The 16,964-nt window shown below is 55.7% G+C and overlaps 1 protein-coding gene across 1 annotated transcript in view; it reads right to left on the bottom strand.

Moving 5' to 3' along the window:
• The window catches only part of BCL7A (BAF chromatin remodeling complex subunit BCL7A), a gene marked incomplete at its 5' end in the record, with an annotated part of 18,296 nt that extends 5,618 nt beyond the window's left edge, over positions 1-12,678 (bottom strand). The window contains 4 exon segments of the mRNA XM_027772197.1: positions 2-97; positions 4,791-4,958; positions 9,302-9,398; positions 12,597-12,678. Coding sequence (XP_027627998.1) covers positions 2-97; positions 4,791-4,958; positions 9,302-9,398; positions 12,597-12,678 — 443 coding nt within the window.
• Between the last annotated feature and the right edge of the window lie 4,286 nt (positions 12,679-16,964).

Raw genomic sequence — 16,964 nt, forward strand, 5'->3', positions numbered from 1 at the left:
GCCAGGCCCGAGTCTCCAGATGGCTGCCGTTCTACTTTCTCTGAGCTGTTCAGCGAGTTTTCCACCGAAGACTGTGAAGTCTGCTCGTCAGAAGCATCTAAGAAAAAGAAGACAACAGGAGCCGTTTTCAGACACGTGAGGCTCAGAGCCAGATGGGGCCACGTGCTAAAAATACCTGCCACTGGGTACTTCTGTGGTCGTGGTTTCTAGAGCTGCACCAGGCTGCGGGACTTGGGAAACCTCCTGGTTATTTTTTAAGAGATGCTGTTTGAAGCAGCCAGGCCACAGCCTGGCCTGGGGGGCTCTCCAAACCTCTTTAGCACAAAGTGCCTTAAAGAAACCGAAGGATGCTCATTTCTGAGCGGCAGGCACCAGCGCCCCCTGGTGGACTCGGCACACTCCAACAACCATGGCGGGTGGTTCCTCCAGGAGTCAACGTGGCTTCCCTGATTCTTTAAATAGCCTTCCCTCTCTTCTTGCCAACATCAGAAGTAACTGGCCCTTTGGAAATATTCCTCTTAATAATATAGATTTTTTTTTGATTGTCAGAATCATGTCTGATCATCTCAGGAAATAGAAAACACTTTAAAAAAAGTTACTAAATCAGCACAGGACACCCAGAGATGAACCTACTGAGGTTCTGGAGGATTTACCCCCTCATTCCAGATTTCACTCCTCTCGTGCAGATAATCTCTCCCTTTCCCCAAATAAAGACTGTAGTTTTTTCTTTCTTCTTTTTTTGAGAGGTTTTTGCTATAGGGTGCGTGCGCTCACCAGGAAGACAGAGACAGAGAGACAGAAAGCGAGAAATCACCCCCCAGGGGGGATGGTCATGCTGCAATCCCTTCTCCTCCATTCTCCTCTCGGGATCTTAGGCACGCACGCACACGCGCCCGGCCTGAGTTTTAAGCCACCGGGTCCGGGATGTGAACCGCAGTCGACTACGTGGGAGTCCAGCGACATAGCCATTATGCTAACTACTGGTCCCTTTTTGTTTTGTTTTGTTTTTTGGAGAAGCTGTGAAGATTTAATAGGATGACACAGACCAGACCCCAACAACAAAATAACCACTGGAGCGAGTGACCAGGGGATTCTCTGACATTTTTATTTCCCTTTAATATCCACATTAACGTTGGTTCCTAGAAAGTTGAACACGGGATTACCGTACAAGCTGGTGATTCCACATGCAGGCACATTTCCCCCCCCCCAAAGACTGAGCACAGAGAATCAAACAGATGAGTGTACAGGCGTGTTCACAGCAGCCCTCGTCCCAATGCCGGCAGGCGGACACAGCCCCCGGCAGGAAGACAAGAGAACGGACCAACAAAACACGGTCTGTCCAGACACTGGGAACCCACTCAGCTCCGGGAGGAGGGAGCTGCCTCGGGGGTGACCCTGAAGAACTTGGTGCCGAGTAATGAGGTAGACACAAAAGACCTGATTCACATGAAATGCCCAGGGCAGGGAACCCACAGCGACCGACCGTGCCCTGGTGGCTGCCAGGCCGGGGGACAGGGAGAGGAAGTGAGTGTTCATGGAACCAGTTTTTTCGGGAGGTGATAAAAATATGCAGCCTGTTTTCCTTTTTTTAAATAATTATTTTCTCTAACTTTATTTATTCATTTATTTATTTGAATTTGACCAGAGAAGGCCAGAGAGAGAGAGGGAACGTGAGAAAGGAAGCTGCCAGGTCCAGGACTTGAACCACAGTTGGCCATGTGGGAGCCTAGCGCCCTTACCTTAACCACCACGCCACCTGCCAGCCCCGTGCTTTTCACCCTTAGATGGTTAATTTGATGTGAATTTACCTCTCTAAGAAAGGAGAAATAGCCCACGCTAACACCACACTCCATTTCATAACACCTACATGAGCTTGACCGTGTCCCAGAACACCTGCCACGCCAGTGGCTCCGCCTCTTTGGGCAGTTCCTCCTGCCCCGGGGACCGGGAAGAGGAGGGCCGGCCGGGGCCCCCGCTACAGGCGTAAGAGCCAGAGGTCAGGCTGACCCTCTGCTGGACAGACATGTCCTGGCCAGAGGACTCCCCGAGAGCCAGGAACAGGCACTGACGAGAACCGCCGGGAGCTGGCGGAGCGGCCGAGGGCTAGGGCAGTAGCCCAGCTCCCCGGGCACGGCGGTGCTGCGGCTCCCCAGGGCCGTGATTTTCCTGGGGCCTAAATTTAGTCCAGAGCTTGGACATTATGTCAGTCCTGAACTCACTCAGCAGTAAACAAGTTCAGAGCAAGGTCACCAGCTGCCGGCCGTCCTGCCCTGTGGGCAGCACACTCCCACCTGGGGAGGCCTCATGGGCCTATGCGGGTCCTTCCCCCAGGGAGCTCGGCAGCCCCTGGCAAGGGCAGGTGTCTCTACTCTGAGCACTGCCGGGCAGCCACGCAGGCCAGTGTGTGTGTGCGGGGGCGGCCCGAAGAGGCCCTGGTGTGGGGACCAGCAGATGGCGTAATGGTAACATCGCTGGACTTCCACATAGTCAACTGCGGTTCTAGTCCCGGACCTGGAGGCTTAAAACTCATGCCAGGTGCATGTGCATGCGTGGCCAAGATCCCGAGAGGAGAATGGAGAAGGGACTGCAGCGTGGCCATCCCCCCAGAGGTTGAGTTCTCACTCTCCCTCTCTCTGTGTCTCTCCAGCTGACGTGTCCTACAGCAAAAAACATCACTGGGCTCCACGGCCATACCCACACTCCCCGTGCCGATCACGTCTGTCCTGCCTGCTGGCCTGAGAGGCCTTGGGGGGACAGGGGCAGGACAGCGTGACTGAGGCCACCAGTTCAGAGCCCTGCATCAGGTGGATGTGATGGGTGAAGGACGCACAGCCATGGACGAGCTCTGCGGCAGAAGGCAGCCTTTCTGCACTGCCTGGCCTGCTCCTGGACACGCTCCCTGCCTGCCCGGGGGGTCCCGGGCACCCCCAACTCTACCCCGCACCTCCTGCGACCCCACTCCACACCTGCTGAGGCTCGCCGCCCCACTCAGTGCACGAGGCGCCCCAGACCCGGCTGCCACACAGAGCCGCTCCTCCACACCTCTCCTCCAGGAGCCCAGGTCTCCATGTCCATTCGCACACCCCAGCATCGGCCATCGGCACTCGCTCTCACCTCAGGCTTCAACATGTGTCTTCGGGGGCCAGCAGATGGCATAGTGATTACATCACTGATTCCACGTGGCCAGCCATAGTTCGAGTCCCGGTCCCAGTGGCTTCAAACTCACGACAGGCGTGTGTGTGTGCACAAGATCCCAGGAGGAGAACGGAGAAGGAGGGATTGTGGCGTGGCCATCCCCCCAAGGTGTGACTTCTTGCTTTCTGTCTCTGTCTCTGTGTCTCTCTGGCGAGTGCATGTGCCCTGTAGCAAAAAATCTCTCCTCCCTCCCAAAAAAGTGTCTCAGTATTAGGACCACCCATGTCCTTGGGCTCGATAACCATACGTGTGAGTCTGGTTCTTCAAGAGGACACCCTGACAGACGTAGGGAGCGAATGTCCTGAGTCTATACCTTCCTTCCCAGTGGACCCAGAGACAAGTATTTCCAGACAAAGCAGAAAGCAAAAAGAAACCAGGAATCCGCTGCACTGGGCTGGTGGGCACCCAGGGGAGTGTCCGGCTGCTCTTCCTGTCTCTCCATAGACCTCCAGGGAAACGCACATGCGGGTACGTGCGTGTGCACACGCCCCTCGCAGTCAGACCACCTCTTGCCCTCTTCGGCTCCCACCCAGGTCCGGCTGCCACCCTCTGGCACCCGAAAAAGAAAACCCCAAACCATGGCAGCCCCCTTGTTGGGGTCCCTGCCTCATCGGCCCCCACCCCACCACCTGCTCTCAACCTTCTGGATCACATCCGAAGCCCTAATGGCGCCATCTCACTCAACGTGAAGACCTGGCGTGGCCCAGCCACAGTGGCACCTGCAGTGAAGTGCCACTTCGCAGTGCCGAGGCTGTATAGAAGCCCTGGGTTCTGGTCCCAAGCCGGCCTGAAACACACCGGGGGCTAGTGAGCTCATGACCCTGGCTGGCTACCTGGCTGGCGAGTGTGCCGTGTGGATAAGGAGACCTCCTAAAGCTACTCTCCCTCCTTCCTTCCCTCCTTCCCTCTATGCTTCATGAGAGAAATGAAAAAACAGTAAACAAGAAACAACCCCCCCGAGGTTGGTGCTGTGGCCTTCGGAGCGCCCCACGCCGCGGCTGCGCCTCCTCTCTGACCTCAGCCTGCTCACTTTCCTGCCTCAGGGTCTCTGCCCTGCTGATCTCTGGGCCCCAAATGCTCTCCTTCCACCTATCCACACGGCTCGCTCCCTTGCCTAGCCCGGGTGTCACCTGCTCTAATGATCACCCTACTTAAACGGCAGTAAGCCCACAATTAATCTCTATTCCCTTCTCCCACCTTTTTTTGCTATAGGGCACATACACTCGCTAGAGAGACAGAGAGACAGAAAGTGAGAAATCACCCCCCAGGTGGGATGACCACAGCACAGTCCCTTCTCCTCTAGTCTCCTGTCAGGATTCTGGGCATGCATACACATGCCCAGTATGAGTTTTAAGCCACTGAGTCCGGGACTCGAACTGCAGTTGACTACATGCAAGTCCAGAGACATATCATCATGTCAGCTGCTGGTCCCAGTTCTCTCTGATCTTTTTGTTGCCCTGCAAGTACATGCGCTCTACGCATGACCTTTCTTCTATGTGTGCATCCCGGCTGGCGCGGCCCCTTACCCACCGCTGCTGACAGGCTACCGCTGTCCGGAGGGCAGCCCCCCGAGTTCCGGCCCTGCAGGTGCATACCTTCCGCTCCAGGGTGCTCCTTGCCATCCGGCTGGGCCTCATCCGCCTTGGCTTCGGTGCCATCGCTGGGCACGGCTGAGGTGGGCTCGGGCGCAGGGCTGGAGTTGCTGCTGTTCTCCTGCTTGATGGGCGAGGCATCTGCTATGGAGCTCTGGTTGCTGTTGTCGTCTGTGGGGCGGGGACAGGACACAGGTTGAGACCCGCAGCTGCCAAGGACAGGCAGGTGTTCGGAGGGGCTCAGCCTCCCTGCCCTTGGTTCCTGCGGCCCGGAGGACACTCTCCCAGGAGGTCTGGATATCTCCCTCTCCTGGGGCTCTGAGGCTGGCGCACCCTCAGGTCCTGTGAGGCAAAGGATCCTGGGAGCTGGCCTGCCATCCCCTGCATGGGCTCACGGAGAACCCTGTCAGGAGGCAGCCAGGTCGAGACGGTCACCTACCACAGTTAAAGTTCTGGGGGACATTTAAGCCTAATTCTGGTGCTTCTGGCCACAGAACAGTGTTGCCAAAACGCCTCCTCTGACTTTTTCAAGTCTTTAGTTTCCTTCTACTACATACGAATAAAAGGGAAGAAGAACAAGTCAGTAGCTGACAGGGGCCAGCAGGTGGCATGGAGGTTAAGGCGCCAAACTCGCCTGACCACAGTTCAAGTCCCAGACCTGGAGGCTTGCCTTCTCACGTTCCCTCTCTCTCTTGTTTCTCTCTGGTGAGCACACGTGCCCCATAGCAAATTAAAAATAATACTAATAATAAATAAAATTAAAACAATAATTCTAAAAAAAGAACCGAGGAAGCAGAAGGTAGGACATGCCACAGGACAACTGGCCCGATGTCGAGTGGGTACTGTGAAAAAGGGAATGAGCGTGGAGAGCAGGGAAGACTACGACAGACTGAAGAAATCAGACGGCGCAGCCAGCTGGTGTGGCAGCTCGACCTTCCCGGATGTGCGTGACACCTTCTGGAACGACTGGGGCGTCTGAGTTTGGGCTGGATTGTGAGAGCTGCCTCGGGGTTCTTGTCCACTTTACGAGAAGTGGTAATGGTACAGTGAGTATGTAGAAATGCCGTTTTTTAGCAATGCAGGCTGAAATAGCCAGGTACAGACTTTAAATGCCATGATATGGGGCTGGCAGGTGGTGTGATGGCTCAGGGCACTGGACTCCCACCAACTGTGGTTCGAGTCCCGGATCTGGTGCTTTGCTTTCTCACTTTCCTTCTTTCTGTCTCTCTTTCTCTCCCTCCTCTCTGGTCAAATTAAAATAAATAAAGTTAAATAAAATAATTCTTAATAAATAAGTACCACGATGCGGGGAAAATGACTTCAAAGTGCTTTAACACAGGGTGCACGCAGTGGTCAGGAGTCCGTGGACAGTAAGCTCCAGAGCTGTGGGTTTCTACATGTAAATTCGATTCAATTTCGGCACATTAAAAAAACAGGAGGCCAATCTGGTGGGGTGTGCACAAATGCCACACTGGGGGACACGTGGGGGCTCGGCCACCACGCTCGCTCTTCCCCCCGACGAAGCCCTTTGTAACAGGAAGGGAAGAGTTCACTGGTGACAGTGCCAGCTGTGGCAGAGTGGGGGTCCTGGCACACCTCTCCTCCCCCTGCACCCCCTTCTTGGGCACAGAGAGTCATTTTAAACTGCAGATCCCCAAGTGGCGCTTTCAAAAATAACATCACAATCTGACGTTGCCTTTCTGGGCCACGGTGCACCTGGGACTGAAGCTGTTTTTGGAATGTTTGAAAGAGAGAGAAAAAGCGAGAGAGAGACACAGAGAGAGAGAGAGACAGAGGGGCTTCCCACCTGTCCTGGGCACCTGCTGTGTGCCAGGCATCAGGCACCTCATGCCGTGTTCCCCTCTCTGACAGAGGGGGACGTTGGCTCTGAGTGGCAAAGCCACGTGCTCAGGCTGGTCTGGCCGATGCCTGCCCGAGTCTCCTGATCGCAACCCGCGGAGGAAGCGGGTCTCAATTTACATAGACGCTGGGACCCTTGTTACGCAAAAGCAGCATCTGGCAAATTCTGGAGCTTAAAAAAAAAACAAAAAAACAAAAAAAAAAAAACCGTGTTTTCCTAATAGGAACATCTACATCTGGAGCCAGCTGGTGGTGTAGTGGTTAAGAAGGCTGGACCTTACGTGGCTAACCGTCCAGTCGGGCCCCACACCTAGGGGCTTGAGAACGTGCCAGGCGTGTGTTCATGCATGCCCAAAACCCGATCAAAGGACAAGAGGACTGTGGTGTGACCACCCCCCAAGAGTTGCTTCCTCACTTTCCCTCTCCGTCTCTCTTGGTCTCTCGGTCTGTCTCTCTCTGGTAAACACACGTGCCCTCTAGAAAATAGAAAAAGGAGAGGGAGAATCTAAACTTCTTTCCTCTGCCAAGGTATGGATGGTCTCTCTGTTTGGGGCAGATGGTAGCACAGCAGCAGAACGTGGCCCTCTGCTGGGCTGACCACATGGAAGGGTTCCGGGTTCTTGTCCCGAGACCTCCCTGAGTACTCTGAGCACACGTGTGCCGTGTCCTGGGCTGGCGGGCGTAGGTCGTGGCCATCCTATTGGGTGGGAGTGGCTGTCTATCTGTCTCATTCACAGAAGAAATAAATACATAAACTCTCACAAAGAATACACAGGACCACCAGATGGTGCGATGGCTATGTCACTGGACTCCCTCATAATCAACTGAGGTTCAAGTCCTGAACGTCTTGGCTTAAACTCACACAGGGCGCGTGTGTGTGAGTGTGTGCCCAAGATCCTGAGAGGAGAATGGAGGAGAAGGGATTGCGGCGTGGCCATTCCCTCCCGTGGGTCATGTCTCGCTGTCTGTCTGTCTTTCTGGTGAGCTCGTGTGCACTAGAGCAAAAAAAGAAATAACACAAAAAACAAAACAAACAAAACTCTCTCAAAAAAAGAAACAGAGGCCTGTCTGTGTGTGGGAGCTTGACCCACAGGTGCCAGCCTGTGGTGGCGTTAATTAATGACAGTGAGTACTAATGTGTAACAAGCTGGCCGCCAGGCCTGGCCTGGGCAGCTGGGAGCAGCCTGACGCCGACCCCGACCCCGGAGCTAACTTCCGCAATCTGCAGACTTAAAAGCTGCTGGCTCCCCTGCTCCCCTGAACCCTCCAGGGGAACCCCAGCCAGGCTGTGTCCCTCTCCCCTTCACACCAACAAGCCCGGCCTTCACCCTTGGCCTGGGCTGTACTCGTGCTAACATGGAGACGCTCTCGGTGTCTGGTGTTCTAGATTTTCCGGAGTGTGAGTCCAGACCACAAACCCACACCTCACCCTCAAAGCCTGGCATTTCTTAGCTCGCTACCGGGGCAGGCTCATAGCAGTGGGCGCCAGGCCTCTGACGGGCTACTCTGACCCAGCCTCATCACCCCCTCTACAAATCAAACCAACAAGCCAAAAGGCTAGAGGTTAACGGCCCAGGTCACACGGTAGGGGGACAATTTCTGAAATAAAACAGCAAAGGAATGCAGGCTGCCAATACACGAGGTGGCTCCCAGGGTGCTGGAGTGATGACAAATCCGGGCAGGGACCAGCAGATGGCACAGTGGTTAAGGCCCTGGCTCACCGTGGTTTGAGTCCCAGACCTGGTGCCTTGAAAATCATGCTGGGCGCGTGTGTGTGCGTGCCCAAAATCCCAGACGGAGACTGGAGAAGGGACTGTGGCATGGCCATCCTCCCTGGGAGAAGATTTCGCACTTTCCCTCTATGGTCTCTGTCTCTCTCTGGTAAGCACATGCGCCCTCTGGCAAAAACCTAAAAACAAAGCAAAACAACAACTGCTCAGAAATCTAGCTTGGAGTTCCCCAGCAGCCAAAGCAAATGGGAAATGGAAGATGCACGGGGCTTCAAAAAGTATGTGGAAAATGCATAGTATGGAGGAAAATGTGTGGGTTTCATTTTTTTTTTGCAATAAAATATACTTTAATTTCATTTTTTTATATACTTTTTCAAAAGAATTATTTACATAATTTAATTTATTATTATTATTATTATTATTATTATTCAGTTTGACCAGGGAGAAACACACAGAGAAAGAACGAAGAGAGAGAGAGAAAGCAAAATACCAGGTCCAGGACTCGAACCATAGTCAATCATGTGGGAGCCCAACACCTTACCATGCCACCTGATTGCCATTCCATACACTTTTTGAAGTCTCCTCATATAGTCATTGCTGTGCCATGTCTGCCCCAGGAGGGAGAAGAAAACAAACGCCTCTCCTCAAAAAAGAAAGGCCCCCCAGCAGATGGGGCTGACAGAACCCACCCCACCCCCAGGCCTCGGCCACATCTCGGGCGCCTCTTTTCTTGGCTCAATGCACCGGGAAGTGAAAGCCCGTCTCCTGTGCTGTGCCGAGCTTCTCCCTGGCAGAGGCCTCCTGGCCCTGCCCAGCCCTCCTGCCCCCAGCCTGGAATGTGAGCAAACCTGCTGGAGAAACACCGAGCGCCCGGCCCGGCCCGGCCAGGAGCTGGCAGGCTAGCCGCAGGCCCACAGAGCTCACCGTGCATGTCCACCATCCCCGGGGACGAACTGTTCTCTGGGGTGGTCACCTCCGAGCCGCACTTCTCGTCTTTGCCCTTCTTCTTATTCTTGTTTTTCTGGAGGGAAGGAAGAAACAGAAGCCACGTCACTACCCGAGTGGCGCCCATGTGCCCACGAGTCCCTGGGACTGTATGAATATTTCATGGCACTGGTCGCTCCCGGAGCCCCGAGCCTCTGGAGGGCCGTCCGTGGTCTGCACTTGAGCTTGTCCATCAGCTCTGGGCCACCCTGCAGAGGGAAGGCTTGGTGATCACGCCACTGGTGCAAGGCCACCTCAGCAGGCATGCGAACCCCTGGTTGGCGGGTCTGCCTCCTCCCTTCCTCCTCCAGGGAGATGGTCTGGGGAAAAGGGCAGAGTCACTGCCAGCCCAGGGCAGCACTTTCTGTCTTTCTGGAGAGCCCATGTGCCTGTAGCAAAAAACTCTCTTAAAAAAAAAAAATCCAACAGAAAAGAAAAGAAAAAGGCTCGGCAGTGAGAGTAACATTCGGACAATCCACGGACCCGGAGACAGACGTGGAAGGTTGTTCCCGAGGCAGGGAGAAGGGCAACCGACTCCTACGGGCTAGGAGCATTTTGGGGGTGATGCAAATGTCTCAGAATTCTAGTGGTGATGGCTGCACACTTCAAAGAGTGAATTTTGGGGCCAGCAGGTGATGTGGTGGTTAAGGCGCTAGACGCTCCCACATGGCTGACCACAGTTTGAGTCCCAGACCTGGTGGCTGGCTTTCTCACTTTCCCTCAGTCTCTCATTCTGTGTCTCTCTCTAGTCAAATTAAAATAAATAAATAAATAATTAATTAATTAATTCTTCTTTTTTTCTTTTGGAGGGGTCTTTGCTAAAGGGCGCATGCATTCGCCAGACAGAGAGAGACAGAGAGACAGAAAGTGAGAAATCATCTTCCAGGGGGATGGCCACACCACAATCCCTTCTCCTCCATTCTCCTCTCGGGATCTTGGGCACACACGCACACGCGCCCGGCGTGAGTTTTAAGCCACCGGGTCTGGGACTCAAACCACAATCGACCACATGGGAGTCCAGCGACATAGCCATTATGCTAACTGCTGATCCCATAAATAAATAATTCTTTTAAAAACGTGAATTTCACAGAATATAGTCTTAATTAAAAACTGGTTTTAAAGCTACATTTGAATTTTGTAACATGTTTTACCTATTCAAAGAATGAAATTTAAGAGTTCTGAAGTATAAAATGATACAACCATAAAGTCATCACGTGTCTAAAACAATGCAGATGCTTAGCCCCAACCTTCAGAGATTATGGGTATGGGGCCCAGAAATCTGCATTTTGTTGTCATTTTGGGGGTTTCTTTGTTTTGTTTTCATTTTTTAGTTTTTGCTAAAGGGCACTTGTGTTCACCAGAGACAGAGAGAAGAAAAGTAAGCACTCAACCCGCAGAGGGGATGGCCACACCGCAGTCCCTTCTCCATTCTCCTCTCGGAATTTGGGGCACACACACCCACGCACCCGGCATGATTTTCAAGCAACGGGACCTGGGACTCGAACTGTGGAGTGGGTCATGTGGGATCTAGCATCTTAACCTCCCACCACCTGCTGGCCTCTGAAATCTGGATTTTATTAAGGTGGCCAGCCAGGCTGGGAGCCACTGCCCCCAAGAAGAGGGGCGAGGGAGGTGAACAGCACGTGGTTCAGAGACAGGGAAGGTCACGTTCCTGAGCAGGTCCGCAGGGGTGGTGCACCGCCTTTGCTCTGGAGCAGAAACCCCAGCCTGACCTGACTGCTTCTCTGCACAACCCAGGAACCTAAGACGGGGGGCGGGGGGGGGTCCCCTGTGCCCCGGCTCCAACTCCCAGCCTCGGGCTCCACGCCCAGCCTGGGGCTGTCCTCTCCGGCGGCCCTCACGTGACGTTTGCTCCTTGATCGTATTCCATCTGGCACCTCCCTGATGTCACTCATGCGATTCTATAATTATCTTCCCCAACGAGATCAGAAATTCCTTGAGAGCAAGGACCTCGACTTCTCCCGTGCACTGGCGTTTCGGCAACACCTGGTGACGTCCGAGGCCCAACCTGGGCACAGCCAGGCGCTGCCTTCCTGGGGCCCCCTGCTCGCGGGCGCGGCTGGACAGCCGAGTCTCTGTCCCTTTGGGCACAGCAACCCTGGTGGCTACAGGAGCCCAGGCCAGGTTAGATGGGCTGGTCCTCAGCCCAGCATCAGCTCTCCCTCGGGGTAAGCAGGGACCGCAGGGCCGAGGATGGAAACCCAAGACCCATAGGGCGGGTAACTGCAGATGGTGAGGGAAGCCGCCCCGCACTAGCCCATCTTGACCTGTCAGTCCCCGGAGTGACGGGAGCCTCTGGGTTAGTTGGAGCCTTCTTGGACAAGAGGCTTGTGTTTGGGTACACAGGAAGGCAGTCTGGGTGGGAGGAACAGCCCGTGCTAAAGCCTGTGGGCGGCCCTGCTCTGGACTCTGACTGGAAACAGGGGCAGCCGACATGGCTGGGGTCTTTGGAGCAACTGCCTGAGTCCAGGCAGCTGCCCACTGGCCATTCCTCCCACAGACCCCGCACGGCCACTTGCGCTCCATCTAGTGGCGGTACTGAGCATGGCTCTGGCCCTCCAGGAGGCCTTCCTGGAGCCCCTCTCGCTGCCAGGTGCCCTGTTCCAGGCTCTCAGCAGCTCCGACAACCAGAAGGCTCTGAGAGTGCAAAAGGTGCACTTTGGAGTCAGACGGACCTGAGCTCAGCGCCCAGCTCGGACAGTAGTTGTGGGGCTCCGGAGAAGTGGCCTCACCTCTCTGAGCCTGCATGCTCACGCTAGCTGCTTGAAAGGGATCCACTGACCGACTCAGTGTGAGAAGGGGACGAGGTGATGCAGGCTGTGTCACATGGGGCCTGGCAGCCAGCCAGGAGCTCAGGAATGGGGCTACGACAGGTGAGAGGGTCTGCCGATTGGCGGGTATGACCACGCCTGCCCTAAACCGCCGTGCCAAGGGCCCCAGGAGGAGGTGTCTCTGTGCGAGGGTGTGCCTGCACTGGCCAACCCTGGGGCTCTCAGACCAGAAGTCAGGACTTGCAGGGACACGCCCCGTTCTCGGAGGAACAGACTCTGGCTGGGTTACAGCAGGGTGGGGAGGTACGGGTTTACCCAGGCCAGCTTGTCACTCTGCTTCCCTGTGGGCCTGGGCCCCAGGGTCCATGGTGGTAGGCGGAGGGCGGCCCCCTCTCTCAGCAGTGGAGGAGCAGGACAGGGGGACCAGTCCCGCTGGTACTCACGTCGTCAACCTTGGGCTCTGTTACGGGGACCCACTTGTAGATCCGTAGGGATGTGTCACCAACGGTCACCCACTTCTTCTCCCTGTGGAGGACAAGAAGACCCCATTACTAGGAGTCCGGGGGCAGGAGTCGCTCCTCCCCTGTGGGTCACAGGCCACCCCGCCTTGGGCAGCTGCTCGACCCTGCAGATGTGGACATGTGGGCTGCCTGTCACCGGCCAGGGCCCCGAGCAGGTCATCCTGTCTACGTGTGTTTAACTAGGCGAGTCAGCCTCTGGGCCGGGGCTGGAAGGACCTGCTCGGTCGGGCTGAGGGGGCGGGAGGCAGCCATTTCCGCGGTTCCTACTACAAAGGGAGTCAGCGCAGGGTGCCCACATCCCTGGGCCTGGCCAGTCGCATTTCTCTGGGCAGCAGAGGGGGTGTCAGGGCAGCAGGCGTCTCCCCTGGGCTGCGGGTCCTGGCCGGGCAACCAGGCTCCTCCTGTCCTGGCCCTGCGCCCAGGGCGGGAGAGGGAGCAGGTGCAGGTACAGAGCATGAGTAACCACCTGGGTGCTTCTGAACAAGGCTCTCTGGAGAGCCTGAGGGGCCCCCAGAGACCAACGCCTAAGCGGTGGGCCACGGCTGCACCCGGAGGTCTGCCTCCAGTGTCCGGTCTGCACAACTGTCGCTCTTGGAGGACAGAGGCCAGGCCCTGCCACAAGAGCAGCTCCACAGTGAGGAGGAGTGAGTACTTGGGCCTGAGAGGATCGGCGACTGGACTTGGTCACAGACAGCAGTCACCACCAGGCCCTGACCGCCACTGCGCCTAGCTGTGGCAGCCCCCAGTAACCCCCCCAGCCACACACTTCCTCCTCGATCCCCACTCCGTCGCCAGAGCATCGCTTCCAGCCCCACACAAAGGCCACACACCCTGGGGGATTGAGCCCGGGGCTCCGCGTGGACAGAGCTCAGATTTGAACCAGCCTGGCTCCCAACACTAGGCCCTGCCACAGCCCAGGAAGGACGCTGGCTGATTCAAGGGGCCCATGCTGGGGCGTCGGGGCCAGATGCACAGTTGGCAAGGTGGCAGAGCAGCCAGGGACCTCGGCAACCCCAGTGACATCAGTCTCAGCACCAAGAAGGACGTGCGGGGTGAGCACCCCTCTCAGGGTGGGCCGACACCTTTTCCAACTCTGCACCCCAACCCTGCTCTGCATCTTTCCTCTGAGCCTGGGTGGCCCTCACGTGCTGGGTGACATATCACAGCCCCCTTTGTCACCACAGGAGCTTGTGGGGCCCGAGCACTTTCAAAACCAGACACCAAACCACAGACACCTCCGCCCCCACAATTGCCTGCTCCAGCCCCAAGGTCCCCTACTGGAGGAGTCAGGGCCTGGCTTTTGTTTGGTTTTTAAAGTTCACTTATTTACTTATCAGTGCGTGGGTTTGCTCTAATCCTGACATAACCTCCTGGGGCAGGGAGTGTCACCTTCCCCGTTTGATAGATAAAGAAACTGAGGCACGGGACACAAGCGCATCCTCTCTAGGGCCAGCGTTCGGACCCTCGAAGGAGACACTTCTTAGGGTCGTTAGCCTGGAAAGAACGCAGAAAAGGCAGGCGTCGGAGGCAGAGGGGACACGCCACAGGCCCGGTCTTCCACCACCTCCATTACGAATAATCCCAACGGTCCAGGTCACGCCAAGGAACAACCTCAGTGACAAGCAGAGCACCAATCGGAACCGCCACTGTACCGAAGGCTCGCTCCCTGCCCGGCTGCACGCCGCCTGCCTCAGATTCCCAACAGGGCTGCCACCCCAACTCACGGGTGGGCAACGGGAGGCCCAGAGAGACTACACCGCCTCTCCGTGGTCACACACAGCACGTGGCAGATCCAGGCCAGGGCGCAGGCTCTGAACCCAGAACCCACCTTCTGTTTTTCTGGTGCTGCAAAAACCCCGAACCGGTTCGAAGGACCACGTAGACCTCAGCGGCTGGACAAAAACACTCGCGTTGCTAGAATCACTCGCAGATGGCCAAAGGCACTCACCACTCGCAGGCCTCAACTCAGCTTCCTAGGCCTGGGCCCCAGTGAATCAACAAATTCAAGGTTTAATTGTGTTAAAAAAAAAAAAAGTAATTGACTTGCAACACACAGGACACCTTTCGGGCAGAGTGTGCCAGAGATCTGGGCTTTGCGGGCCGCGGGCTGAGCATGACCAGGGTCTCCGGCCTCCCTTTGTCCTGGCTGTGGCCCCCAAGTAACCCTGGAGACCAGAAACTGTTTTTGGTGGCGGCCTAGGGTGGTCGCTGAAGGGGCTCTGGGACAGAGGCAAGAACGTTCAGAGCCCAACCTCTGGCTGGGACCTCGGGAATGACATGGCCAGCAACCACCCAGGGAAGAGGGGCCGCGGGGCCCAAGTACAAGTCACGGAGCAAGTGCCAGGGAAGATGGGATGGGATTTCGGACGCAGCAAGTGGGGACGCAGGCTCACAAGAGTCCCTAAAACTGTCCCCAACCCATCAGCTCAGAACACATGACCCTTCCCTGGTGAGGCCGTCAAGCCTCCTCACTACCTTAGATCTGGGGTGGCCAATGGGCGTGTTTTATTTAAGCTGCATAGTACTTTTTAAAACCCAATTGTCTGGGGCCAGCAGGTGGCGTGTGCTGGACTCCCACATGGCCAACCGCAGTTCAAGTCCTGGACCGTGCGGCTTACTTTCTCGCTTTCTCTCTCTGTCCCTCTCTGGTAAAATTAAAATAAAATAAATAAAGTTAAATAAAATAATTCTTAAAAAAGAAATCCAATGGTCAAACATAAAAAAATACTCCACATAAAAATCCAGATTTCTCTCAAAAACACAGCCTGGGCCCACACGGCCTGGGGAGCGACAGGACAGTCCTCTGCGGCTTTCCAGAACACCCCCCCCTTCACCCCCAGCCACCTACAGGCCCTGGGCTGGAACTCACCCAGCGAGCACCAGGCCGCACCCCAGCCTTACTGGGAAGCTGGCCTTCAGTCGCCCTGAGATCCCTCCCACAATGGCCCTGGTGACCAGCCCAACTTCGGCACCTCTTTCTTCCTGTCAGACCTGGGCTCCCAGACTCCTGGACAAGAGGACGAAACCTGGTCCCAGCTGCAGGAACACAGCCCCAGCCACTCCTCCTCAGCATGGGCTCCTACGTCAACTACAGGAGCCCATCGCAGATTCTGCAGGCCAAGGCCGAGTTCCAGTGTCCTGGCTCCGGGTCCTTGGACCAGTCAAGGAGACTACCCTGAGGTCACCCACTGCCCAGGAGGCTCTAACCCTCTCACTTTGTGTTCATTCCCCAGAGCTAGTCTCTGCCCGGCCCTGGCCTACGGCACGCCTCACACCAACGAGGCCCCGGTCGACCTGACTCTGCGCCTGGCAGGACAGCTCCCTGATGGAACCCAAGAGGAGCAGGGTGAGGCCCCACGCACAACCATCCATCTTGCCTGGGGTGGCCTCGCTCAGTCCTCCCATCAAGTCACTGGGGATCCTCAGGCCACATGCTGGAGGTCCTGGGCCCAGCTCACCTCACAGTTTCCACCTGCCTCCCACCCAACAGTCCCCCGTCCCCTTCTCTTCTCCACCTGCCCTGACCCAAAAGGGCCCACCATTTTGTCTTCCCTATAGCCATCTTCTGGCCACCGCCTCCTGCCCAACCAGTCTGCCTTGCTGGGAGCAGACAAAAAGGGGCACAGCGAGGGACATGCAGCTAGCCGCTGTTCTTTTTCCAGGGGTGGGGGAAGCGAAGGGGTGATGGGGGTACTGTTAGGGATTCCCAGAGCAGAGGAGAAATACCAGCCTAGGCTTCTAGGCCAAACAGTATGCCAGACCCCTTGGCTCTCCTTTGGACAAAATACAGGATGCCCAAGTAAGTTTGAAGTTCAGATAAATGGGCAATTTTTTAGTATAAGGATGTCCCATGTCATCTTTGGGACATCCTTATACTAAGAAACACTTATTTTTTAAAATTCTCTCGTTGTTTAACTGAAATTCAAATTGCACTGGGTGCCCTATGTTTATATTTGCTAAATCTGGCAACCCCTGTCCCAGCCAATAGTGAAATGCATGGTTGGTGGCCCCTGCAGTTAATAAACAACCCAGAGCCCCAGGGCTGACTGCAGGGCCCATGTAAAAAAGCCTTTTTGCTTAGGAGGGGGCATAAAAACCAAAGCCAAACAAACAAAGCCAAGTTTTCTCCAAAGTCCACCTTATAGCAACACTGAACAAGTGTTCCTGGGCACACATGACCTTCCCTGTCCTCGACGCCCCCAGGGAGGGGAAGCAGTGGCCCAGAACCCCTGTGGGCCGGTCTGCCAAGGTCACAGCAAGGAAGTGAACTGGAAGCCCAACCGCGAGATC

Source organism: Tupaia chinensis, unplaced genomic scaffold, assembly GCF_000334495.1.
Source record: "Tupaia chinensis unplaced genomic scaffold, TupChi_1.0 Scaffold000258_1, whole genome shotgun sequence".
Taxonomy (NCBI): domain Eukaryota; kingdom Metazoa; phylum Chordata; class Mammalia; order Scandentia; family Tupaiidae; genus Tupaia; species Tupaia belangeri.